Source organism: Sipha flava, unplaced genomic scaffold (assembly GCF_003268045.1).
Source record: "Sipha flava isolate LNK unplaced genomic scaffold, YSA_version1 335_pilon_pilon, whole genome shotgun sequence".
NCBI classification, from domain to species: domain Eukaryota; kingdom Metazoa; phylum Arthropoda; class Insecta; order Hemiptera; family Aphididae; genus Sipha; species Sipha flava.
In genome coordinates, this window is record NW_020273026.1 from 144,650 (window position 1) to 156,944 (window position 12,295).

Sequence of the window (12,295 nt, forward strand, 5' to 3'; positions counted from 1 at the left end):
GTTGTCGTGCACGTCGACGTTGCGTAATCGATGTTCGGCCGGTGAACAATAATAATTTTGTCGCAATTTTATTTGTTAGGCCGCTACACATGTACCGATGTATCTGTATGTAGTGTAGATACTCTTATTTTTTTTTTTATTCATTTCACTTTCCTTATTTTTCTTTTAAATGCTTGAGCCGTAAGTCCATATTGGATTCTTAGTATTTCTTAGTATTCCATCAGTCCGTTATCAATAGAAGTTAATAATAAACATAGACAGTTGTAGACAATATAATTATTATTAGTTTCAAGAAAATCATGAACATTAGATAATTATGATGAATTATTATTATTATTATAGTTTAATATCTTAATTTTCATGGTTATTTTATATATATATATATATATATTAATCAATCATATCTGTGATTATTTAATTTATACTATATTAACGATAGTGCGTAAACCATGTGTTCAGTGTTCACATTTGCTCTCAGTCCTTTTGTGTAATCGTGTCTCGTTTAAAATTAACCGATCGGTGAACAGAATTTTGACATTATTTTGATATTATTTTGTGTTTTGACTTATACTTATTATGAAAATAAATGTAAAAATATTATTAATGTTGGTATAGTTTTAAATAAAATCATGTTATATAAAAGTGTACTTTACGGAAACAGGAAAAGTATGATAACAAGATCCTTCTAGAACAGTGGTTTTCAACCTTTTTTGTGTCGCGACCCCCCATTTTTATTTTTTTCTACTGCGACCCCCTTCAAATAAAATTGTTGTTTTATTCATCAAAATTTGATTTAATTACTGAAAACATATTTATTTGTTATACGATTTTGATTAATTTACACTTAAAAATTTAATTAATTCATAATACAACATTATTTTAAAACAATACAAGCATATACAATAAATTTAAATATAAAAAAAATACATAATACATAAACTGTTGTTAATGGGATACTTGAGCTTGAGCTTTTGAAATGATTGTTTCCATTTTAGGTTTTATATTAGAGACTGCAACTCTTAGATCTGATTCTAAGTTAAATTTTGTCCGATATTTTTTTTTTATAACTGTAAGAGCTGAAAACGTCGTTTCACAAAGCTAAGTGGTTGCAAATGGCAGAAGTGTTGATACAGCTACTTTTGACAATTCTGGGTATTCTAATTTTATAGAAATCCAAAATTTGTCACTTGTAGTTTCATTAAATTTTATACGCAGATTTTCATCGGCAGATAACTCAATTGATTCCTCGTTCATAACTAAACTTAATTCAGAATTCATTTCATTTATATTAATAAAATAAATGGATTTCTTATCCATCCCAACTTTTTTTCTGGAAACTTTTCAAACCGTGTGTTAAAATGGTTTTTCAAATTTTCGAGATGAAGTAATATTATGTCTTTTATTTTTTTAATATCAAATATTTCATCGTCAGCAATAAATTCTGAAAAACATGAAAACATTTCGAAGTTTTCATTATTAATATAATTTATCCATAAACTTATTTTTTTTTTTGAAAGCATCGATTTTATCGGAGAGAATATATTTGTATTTTTACCTTGAAGACTTAAATTTAAATTATTTAATTTTTCAAAAATGTAAACAAAAAATTTTTCACCGTGCATAGCCGTTACAATTTTTATAGCAGCTGGCAAGACAAGAGATTCGCCAATCGAATGCGGTTTTTTTGTTTTTGTTATTAAGTATGAAACCTTGAATGATGCAACTAAAGCTTTTTGTGAAACTGTAGAAAATTTATTTATAACTTTTTTTTGAACCTTTAATGCATTTTCATGTCTTTTAAAAAATTGTTCATCTTTATTACTATATTGCGGATGTTTCGTTTCTAAATGTCGTTTAAGTTTAGAGGGTTTCATACTTTCGGAAGCCAATATTTCTAAACATATAACACACTTAGGACGATGTTTACCTTTTTCTTCAATAAAAGTAAATCCAAATTGTATATACTGATCTTGATATTTACGTTCTTTTTTTTGGTTCTCAACATTTAAAGTTTTTTTTTCTTCCAATTCCTCGTTGATAGGCTGGTACGTTGTTGTTTCCGACAGTTTACGTTTTTTATTTTCACTTGCACTTGCACTTGTACTTGCGCGTTTAATTAAAAATTTTTCCATTTTAAAACAGTATAGTAACGTACTTTATATCGCGTGAGATACATGAACTGCACGAATGACACCTAAGTAGGAACTGATTATTATAAATATTTGCGACTGAAATTGTTCAAATATATCTATGTATACGATACGACAGCGTTTCCCAAATACCGGGTCGCGACCCACTACCGGGCCATAAAAAATGTAATACCGGGTAGCAAAATTTAATGAAATTCTCATATTAAATTTGATATTTAACATTTTCGTTTGATAATTTAAACTTTTAAGTAAAAATTAATTCATTAATACGAATAACTATTATTTACAACATAAATAATAATTATTGAGATTATCAACTAGGCTTCATGAAAAACCCGAATAGACATTCGCCGTATCTATAAATACATTATAATAGTAACAAATAAATGACAAGCGTCGTTGGTTGTTACGGCACTAATCCGTTATCCGTTATCTACAAATGAATTACCGATATAGGCTTATTATAGTGATGGCTAAATATTTATTTCAGTTTGAACCTTGATGTCTAATGACGCACGTCTACGACGAGTTATTAAAATTGTAATACGTATACGCGTCTTATTTCCTCACGTTTATTTATAATGGATAAGTGGTTAATAAAACCAAGTACCGGTTCCATAAGAAACACCAACCAAGAGTCGAGTGATGTAAGTACAAGTTCTAATATTGGGTCTAATAAATGGTCGTCCGATGTAAAGTAATTTTCTTACGAAAAAAAAGGGGGCATGGACTCGACAGTATTTTGAAAATTACATTAAATTTGGCTTCATCGAGGGCGATGATAACAAACCATTATGTGTAATATGTAATGCAGAACTTTCAAACGATTCCATGAAGCCTTCAAAGTTGAACAGGCATTTAGAATTGAAGCATCCTGAATACAAAGAAAAGCCTATAGATTTTTTCATTAACAGGAGAAGACAATTAAAAAGTGCCAAAAAAAATATGACTTCAATGTTTTCACTTAGTCCTCAAACTGAAAACCTTGTATTGGCTTCTTATGAAATATCAAAATTAATTGCTGAAACGGGTTATCCACACACAGTCGGTGAAAAATTAATACTTCCGGCAATGAAAATAATTTCATCTCGAATATGCGAAAAAAAACAGGAAAAACAAGTAAATTCGTTGGCGTTGTCGAATAACACGGTGAAGCGTAGAATCGTGGATATGGCAAATAACATCTAAGAGACAATAGTAGGCCACCTCAAATCGTGTTTATATTTTTCTTTACAAGTTGATGAAAGTACAGACGTGTCGGATAATGCTAATCTAATGTGTTTTGTAAGATATGATCTTGGAAATACTTCTCACGAAGAGTTATTGTTTTGTAAATCGCTACCAACAAGAACAACAGCAGAAGAATTATTTAATTTAATCAATAGATATATTATTGAGAATGGCATTGAATGGAAAAAATTTGTGGGATTGAGTAGCGATGGAGCACGTGCAATGTCAGGTATTCGTACTGGACTTTTTCCAAGAGTAAAAGCTGTAGCACCGAAATGTGTATGGGTTCATTGTAGTATTCACAGAGAGGCATTAGCGGTAAAAAAAATGCCATTGTCTTTAACTGAAACGATGCAAGAGTGTGTAAAATTTATAAATTTTATTAAATCTCGTCCACTAAGCTCGAGAATATTTTCTGCTTTGTGCAAAGAAATGGGGAGTGATCATGAATATCTTCTTTTACACTGTGAGGTACGATGGCTATCGAGAGGGAATGTCTTGAAAAGACTAATCGAATTAAAGGAAGAAGTTTCAGTATTCTTAGAACAAAATCCTCCAACATCTAAAGATGCAATATTTGAATTTAAAGACAGATTTCATGATGCTAATTGGTTAGTTAAGGTAGCCTACATTTGTGATGTGTTTGATTTTTTGAATAATTTAAATTTGGCACTTCAAGGTGAAAATGTGACAATATTTAAAGTACGAGAGAAGGTGGAAGCTGCAACAAAAAAACTTAATTTGTGGTCACGTCGCATAAAAACAGGAAATTACGAGGCTTTTACAATGCTGACAGCATTTTAAAAAGAGAATAACATAAGTTTAATGCCACACGATATATCAGCTGTTATTCAGGAACATTTGCAAGGACTAGAAGCTAATCTAAAAGAATATTTTCCTCCAATAAACAGTAACAAAGAATGGATAAGAAACCCATTTTCAATCAATATTGAAACAACTTTTTCGGACTTAAATGTTGAGTCATTAATTGAACTCTCGTGTGACACAGCACTCAAAGACATTTATAAGGAACGGTCATTAATAGATTTTTGGTTATCTTGTCGTCAAGAGTACCCAGTTGTATCAGAACAAGCGATAAAATTTCTAATGCCTTTTGTCACGACCTATAAGTGTGAAGCAGGATTTTCAACACTCGTGTTCCTGAAGAATAAATACAGGAATCGGTTGGAAGTTGAACCGGACTTAAGAATAAAATTAACGTGCTTTCCAGTGAACTTAGAGTTCCTAGTTAAAAATAAACAGCTTCATACTTCTCACTGATAGTAGTCAACTAATACAATTAGTAACTATATTATAATTATTACATTGTAGTTTCAAAATATAAATTAATGCTTTAATTTTATTATAAAATTCTATGTAGATATTCAAATGTGTTTTATTTTGCCTTTTATTACACAATTATAAAGGTAAAATATTTTGGTGGGTCACGAAGGTGAAATATATAAATTACCGGACCAGCCCAAACAAAAGTTTGGGAAACGCTGCGATACGAGTTACGAACAATTTTTAATAATCCATATCCGCTATCGATAAGATAATAAATAAGAAATTAAGATTATACGCTCCTCAGCATGTTCTATAATCTACAATTCTCTATATAAAACAAAATTAAAGATTAACTTTATTTTATTTTTAAATAAAATGGAAAAATCATTTCATCTATTATTTTTGGCGACCCCCAAACCTATCATTCGCGACCCCCAGGTTGAAAACCACTGTTCTAGAAGATATTTACCCCTTGACTCCAAATGTACAAAATAGTTATGGTTATATCACCTTCTAGAAAAAAAAAGATACGTCACTGTCTGTAATATAGATGTAATGTATATTCGAATATTCGAATATCAATATTCAATGCTACAATACCTATTATTGTTAAACGTTTTGTGTTGCGTGAAAACATAAACGAATAATTTTCACGTATTGTATTTTAGCATCGAATACTGATATTCGAATGGTCGCCACGGACGCGTGGTTACCACATAGCAGTCCCCATCGTCGAAAGCGTATATCGAAATACCGCATTACCGCCGTAATCGCGATAATGTTAACCTGTATATATGTAATTAGTATTGTGTATTATTTTATATTTCATATTGTATTATCGATTTACCTATGTTCCCATAATAGTGTAATATATGATACGACTCAAGGGGGGTGTCATATCCACCAAACACCCCCCTTGTATTATAAAAATTATTTTTCTTTTCATTACTATTAATCGTTATCGTCGCTTATCGAAACGATGTGTTTGCGACACTCGAGCTACGTGCGTCATTTACCAAGCGACTCTGGTTAACGCCGCCCGACGGCGACATTTTTTGATCCCAACAGATTTATGGATATAAAAAATAACATTTTAACATTTGATGTAAATAATGAAAAATTTTTCAACAATTTTCGTGAAATTATTGGACTACAACCAGATTTAATTAAAGAAGAATTAATTAATTTTTCAGCTTCATATGATCTAGTATCAAAATCACATGAAGATGAAATCAAATTTGACGATTCAGAAGAATCTGAAGTTACTGATGAAGATGACAATTTATATAAAAATCAAACAATGACCGATGTTCCTAAATATTGACTGAAACCAAATGAATATAAAAATTCAACTTGTAGTATATGTATACCATGCGTCATGAAATTATTATACAATTATAACTTCCATACAGCTGCGTTTACTAATCTGTACATGGCATATAAATTTATATTAACTCTTGCATGTACACAAGTACATTGTGAAAGATCATTTTCCAAATTAAAAATAATCAAACAAGATTAAGATCATCAATAAGTCAAGAACTATTAGAACCTCTATTACTTATTAGCATTGAAAGTGATAAAGTTCCTGATTTAAAAGAAATAATAATTTGTTATGCACATTCATCGACAGAATTAAAAAAATTGCTTGTATATTAATCATCTATATTCATAATTTGTTTATAATTTATTATTAACTATTAATTAATTTTCGAGTGTTAAAATGTTATAAATGTATTTTAAATATTTAACTTGTTAGTATAGCGAAAAAGGCAATTTTTATAATAAATGTATAAAAAAAATATGTTATGTGTTTCTAATTGTACCTAAATAGAGGGCCCCTTTTTTATTTAGCCGACCAAGTAATGTGTGCCCAGGCCGCCACTGGTTATATAGAAACAACTATGTGGCAATCTATTGAAATGGCAGATAAAAAAAAAGCTAAAATGGCAATCGAAAGAGGTGATGTAAATAAAAATTGAGTACCATTAATTACAGTGGTTGTAGATGGATGCACATGGTCAAATCGTTCCTACAAATCTAATTATAATGCTTTATCTGGTGTTGTATGTCATTTATCATTTAAATAATAACATAATTTTAATATTTTAATTTTTACGTTAAGAATAAATGAAATAACAATAAAATCGGTATTTTTACCGTCAGGAACGTCAACTTCAATGGAAACTGATATCATTGTAAATGGATTTTATTTTTATTTTACAGAGCATTTATATGCATGGGTTAATTTATGATAAATTAATTGATGATGGGGATAGCAGTGTCATGAAAAAATTATTAATTGCAAAATCATTTTTAGACTGAACACAGTATAAAAAAAATCGAACGTGTGATCGAAAAGTCGCGCACACCAAAATAGAAATGTTTCTAAATAATAGTTGTGATAAATAATTTTTATCGGTTATTTCAAAATAACACAATGGGTATTCTCGACATTTAATCTAGACGTCATTATTATATGTATTGTTGATACGACGCTTTTAGTAGTGCTTTGATTATTTCTCTGTGACCATGTCGTTTTCTCAAGGCCAACGTGTGTTTATTGTTGAACATTATTTTGCCGTTCTTATGCTTGTGTTGTTGATGAATTTCGAGTGAAATATCCAAATGTAGCAGTACCTAACAATTCAACCATAACGAGATTAATCGCCCGTTTTCGTGAAACCGGATCAGTTTCAGACAAGAAGAGAACCGGGAGACCTACCGTTTTGATTGACGCTAAACTAGCCGATGTAAGAAATATGATGCTGCGTTCACCATCAAAAAGCTTGAGAAGACTATCAGCACACTCACAAATTTCATATAGTAGTGCTCAAAAAGCGACGAAGAAATTAAAATCTCATGCATATCATGTTCGTAGTGTTCATGAATTAAAAGAACCTGATAAAGAAAAGCGCCTTGTGTACTGTAGATGGTTTCGTTCATTTATCGATAGCAATGGAATTGGAGAACTTGACCGTGTTTTTTTCAGTGACAGGCATGGTTTCATCTGAGTGGATATGTGAATAGTCAAAGTTCTAGAATTTGGTCCACCGAAAATCCGCATGCCCTTTGCACAGTCAGAAAATTGGAGTTTGGTGTGCCATATCACGTCGTCGAATAGTGGGCCCTATTTTCTTTGAAACAACGGTGAACAGTGTTGTATACCAAGACATTATAACACAATTTATTTCGTTGCTTGAAATCGATGAAGGAGATTGTTGGTTGCAACAAGATAATGCCACATGTCATACATCCAATAGAACAATGAATTTTTTACACGAGGTTTTTGGCGAGCGCATCATATCCAAAGGATATGGCCTCCCCGTTCTCCCGATTTAACACCTCCAGATTTCTTCCTATGGGGTTATCTTAAAGGAAGGGTTTATAAAAATAGAGCACAAACATTGGATGAACTGAAGAGTAACATAACAACGGAGATAAACTTAATCAATGTGAGCGTATTGCACAAAGTGGCCACAAACGTGGTAAAACGGGTTCGTGCATGCATTAATGAACAAGGCAGCCATTTTGAGTATATGTTATAAAACATGTTAAATGCATATTTATAAATTAATTTGGAACATTTTTGTATTTGTGTTTATAAATAAAAGTAAAAGTAATTCAATAAAAATAATATTAACAAACACATTAATTTTGATGTGCGCGACTTCTTCGTAATAGTAGTATGATTTGGACAGTTCTGAAACCTTATCCTGCATATCCTTCATATCCTCCTTATCTTTCTGAACCGCCGCCGCCCGATCGAGCACGTTCACGACACACGTCACAAACTCTCCATCACCACTACTGCAGACCCCACTACACGCCCCACCATAATTTCACAGAAATATTAGCCGACCAATACTTAGAAAAAAAAAAAAATTAAAATATGATTTTACGCTTACATAAAAATGTACGTACCAGCTTGAAATAGGTACGGCTGTAATTAGGAAAAATACAATACAAACGAAATCACCGGATAAAAAATTAAATAGTCAAATATTGTCGTCAGTGTGTCTTTTCAGTCGCGGATTTCACCTTGTTCGGGGCACGTACGTAATCTAATTACGCTCCGTCAATTGTTTTCGATCACGTTTATTTTCAGTTCGTATGTGACAAATTTAATATGTTCAAATATACAAAATAAAAAGTCAATTAATCAAAGTGGATTCAAACTTACAAACTCACAACCCGAAAATTGTGTAAATTTACACTTTAAAAATTAAAATTCTGTGCGTTAAAAACGAAAATCTTTATTATATAATAGCCGTAACGCTATCGCTGCCACGAGCAGCGGTCCCACGACCTTTGCCCATGAAATAATATGTCGCAGTCTCAAACTACATCGCCGAATGGAAAAGGTAAAAATAAAAATAAAAATAATTCTAATAACGCTATACAGGAAGCTCGCCATGACAAAGACACCAGAAATACAAATGACACGATTTTTTAAAATGATTCGTTTAACTTCCACCAAAGCCCAGAGTGGACAATCAAGACCGGTAAAAGGAATCTGCTAGATTCCTCCAACCCGAGTTCTCCGAATCCTGATCCAAACAAAAGGTTTAATAAACTATTCATAACTGCAAATCGATACCAACTGCTAGCACAAACTGAATCTGCCAACTTGACGCGGCATACTGGTGCGCTCGGTCGCAAGTGCGGAGAATACGGTCCAAGAGGTTATAATATTAATAATAAAATAACGATTCCCGTTTTGTGATCGCACAATGAATATTTATTAAAAAAAAATAATAATGATAGTAATAATAATAATAATAATAATGTACACCAAAAGGTATGCACAATGTGTGGTGGTGATTACAATGACACAAAAAAAAGACAACAAAAAACAATGGAGCTGTGTGTCGTTACACGGTCTCGGAAAAACAGCACGGTTCAGATGATGGTACCTGTCGGACGTCGTGGCGACCGCTCGCGTCCCCTGACTGGTGATGGATGGGAGGACGGAGTGTCGCTGCGACGTTGCGTGCCACGAAGTGGTGGTTGATGAGAGAGATAAGGGCACGGTCGGCAACGGCCGTTTCGGTAACGGCTGCCGCACGGGTCCGCGTCAAACTCACCAGTCAACCCACCACTCGAAACACCTATCAATGCATACAAAATCAAATTACCACCACCAATTTTTTAAAAAAGTGTAATTAACTTTCCAGATTTGTGCTCATCCTTAATTGAGATAATTGGAGAAGATAATTTTTTTTGCAAATCCTCAACAGGCAGCTTAAAAATCCAAACCGCCAATCCTGAATCCCACAGAATACTGATCCATTTTTTAAAGGACAAAAAAGCCCAATATCACACATTCCAACTCAAAGAAGATTAGCCGACGCGTGCCGTTATCCGAAATTTCTACCCGTCTACATCCACAGATCTTATAAAAAGCGAATTAGAACTGCGTCTTTTCGAGGTATGGAGAGTCACAAACGTACTACATAAGACCAACAAATGCCCGCTACCTCTTTTCTACGTGGACCTTGAACCAAATCACTATTCGAACGATATTTTAAAACTTTCCTCCTTGCTGCATACGAAAGTGAAAGTCAAGGAACCATATAAACCAAAAATAATAAGCCAGTACCATAACTGCCAGGAGTATGGACACACGAGAGCCTACTTCGGGTATGCTGCTCGTTGTGTTCGTTGCAGTGACTTTCATCCATCTTCAGAATGCTCTAAATCACGTGATTCACCAGCCAAATGCGCGCTGTGCTCTAGAGACCATCCGGCCAACTACAGAGGCTGCAGCATTTATAAGAAACTCCAGCACCGTAAGAAACCTGTCCCAAGTAATGTTTTCATATCAGATAATGTTAGATATAAGTCACATAATGTACAAGCTAGCCACCCAGTAAATGGTGCTCCTCCAAACACTTCACCATCCTACGCCCAGGCTACTGCAAGCCAATCATAAAACTTTCCGACACCTGAAACAGCCCCTAAATACAGCTCCAAACCCCTTAATATTACAATTACAAATTTTCTAGAAGAATTCAAAACTCTTATAAATCCTCTAATTTCACTACTCACGAAAGTTATTTTCAGTCTTCTATATAATAAAACATGAATAATAATTCCTTTACAAATAAATCCATCCAAATATTATTGTTCAATGCAAATGGCTTAAAAAACCACGTTAATGAACTACAAACTGTTTTATACGATAAAAAAATTGACCTTGCCCTCATAACAGAAACTCATTCTACCTAACACTCACATATGTACATTCCAGGTTATAAACTACTTAAAACAAACCACTCAGACTACACTGCTCATGGTGGTGTAGCCATTCTTATAAAATCTGAATTAGCATTCCAACCTCTCCCCAATTTTTGCCAGGATTTTCTTCAATCCTGTGCTGTACTAATTCATCTGAACAATATTCCAATAACGGATGCAACTTTATACTCTCTCCCGAGGCACAATCTTAATAGTGAACATTTCACGAATTATTTCAAAACAATCAATAAATAATAATAATTTTATTATTGGTGGCGATTACAACGCTAAAGACCAAAAATGGGGATGCCGCGTAAATAACCCGCGTGGTACTGTCTTTCATAATTTCCTAACTTCAAAAAATTTCATAGTATTAGTTCCCCCAGGTCCGACCTACTGGCCTTCCTCCCCTCAAAAAAATCCGGACATTCTCGATATCTTTGTCGCGAAAATTCTCACTAGTTTATACTGCAATACTGATAATATTTTCGATCTAAATTCAGATCACTCATCAGTTCTCCTTACACTTAATGACTAACCTTCGACTCATGAAACACCGCCTAACCTTTTTAATTCCTCCACTGATCGCTTTAAATTCCATGATCTTATTAACCAGGGAATCAAACTAAATGTATAATTAAAAACGAATGACGATATTGATTCAGCTGTAAACAGTCTCACAAATCTAATTCAATCCGCAGCCTGGTCCTCCAACTCAGTTGTAAATACAAATACTCTCCAAAAACAAATTCTCACTACAAAGTCTCATACGTATGCTCATAGCTGAGGAAAGATCCAAAGGGGATCAGGTCTCATGTGGTTAAAAATCACATGACTCTTGAAGATCATAGAAAGTGTTTGTTTGGAGAAGCTGGAGTGGAATCGTGCAGGGAAAACGTGTCGATACGATCTTTTAACCAGCAACTCATGACGATAAGCACTAAAAAATTGACATACAACAGCTATGATGACAAGAGGCATAAGTTGGAAGATAAAAGTTCATACGCTTGCCCACGGACATTATAGAATAGTGTAAGTTTTGAAATAATTATAATTTTAAATTATTATACTTATGATATTTATAATTTTATAGAGATGCAGAGTTGGCTGATATGATGGCTGATACTGGACATTAAGATTTGTAGAAACTTGATATATATAATATCACGCAAATAATTTGTATATATTCATGTATTGGAAATGTTAGCTTTAGTTAAAATTTATTTTTTGTAAATAATATCTTCCCAATAAATTGTGTATATTCATGTAAATAATTCTATGTATATATTGTAAATAATATCACTCTCAACCTATAATCATGTAATGACAATTTTAGGATACTGTAGCGAGCCTCGACTTGATAGGGTTGAGCTCGTACGATTATTTAA

General features: G+C 32.9%; 3 protein-coding genes and 1 pseudogene across 3 annotated transcripts; 3 read left to right on the top strand and 1 right to left on the bottom strand.

Moving 5' to 3' along the window:
• Positions 1 to 1,098: 1,098 nt before the first annotated feature.
• LOC112687207 (zinc finger BED domain-containing protein 5-like) lies at positions 1,099 to 2,132 on the bottom strand. Its single transcript, XM_025559795.1, has 2 exons — positions 1,616 to 2,132; positions 1,099 to 1,256 (listed from the first exon to the last, which is right to left on the bottom strand). The coding sequence occupies exons 1-2, from the start codon at positions 2,130 to 2,132 to the stop codon at positions 1,099 to 1,101; spliced, it is 675 nt and encodes a 224-aa protein (XP_025415580.1).
• Positions 2,133 to 2,981: 849 nt separating this feature from the next.
• LOC112687208 (zinc finger BED domain-containing protein 5-like) lies at positions 2,982 to 4,184 on the top strand. Its single transcript, XM_025559796.1, has 2 exons — positions 2,982 to 3,198; positions 3,388 to 4,184. The coding sequence occupies exons 1-2, from the start codon at positions 2,982 to 2,984 to the stop codon at positions 4,182 to 4,184; spliced, it is 1,014 nt and encodes a 337-aa protein (XP_025415581.1).
• A 21-nt stretch (positions 4,185 to 4,205) lies between these two features.
• Positions 4,206 to 4,661, top strand: LOC112687209 (zinc finger BED domain-containing protein 5-like). Its single transcript, XM_025559797.1, has one exon. The coding sequence runs from the start codon at positions 4,206 to 4,208 to the stop codon at positions 4,659 to 4,661; it is 456 nt and encodes a 151-aa protein (XP_025415582.1).
• Positions 4,662 to 10,285: 5,624 nt separating this feature from the next.
• LOC112687210 lies at positions 10,286 to 10,755 on the top strand (annotated as a pseudogene).
• The last annotated feature ends 1,540 nt before the right edge of the window (positions 10,756 to 12,295 follow it).

Coding starts and splice junctions, on each gene's coding strand:
- LOC112687209 (XM_025559797.1), top strand. CDS start 4,206: ATGCCACACGATATATCAGCTGTTATTCAGGAACATTTGCAAGGACTA.
- LOC112687208 (XM_025559796.1), top strand. CDS start 2,982: ATGAAGCCTTCAAAGTTGAACAGGCATTTAGAATTGAAGCATCCTGAA. Junction 3,199..3,387: donor GGGTTATCCACACACAGTCG/GTGAAAAATTAA, acceptor TTTCTTTACAAG/TTGATGAAAGTACAGACGTG.
- LOC112687207 (XM_025559795.1), bottom strand. CDS start 2,132: ATGGAAAAATTTTTAATTAAACGCGCAAGTACAAGTGCAAGTGCAAGT. Junction 1,257..1,615: donor AATTGTAACGGCTATGCACG/GTGAAAAATTTT, acceptor AATTAAGTTTAG/TTATGAACGAGGAATCAATT.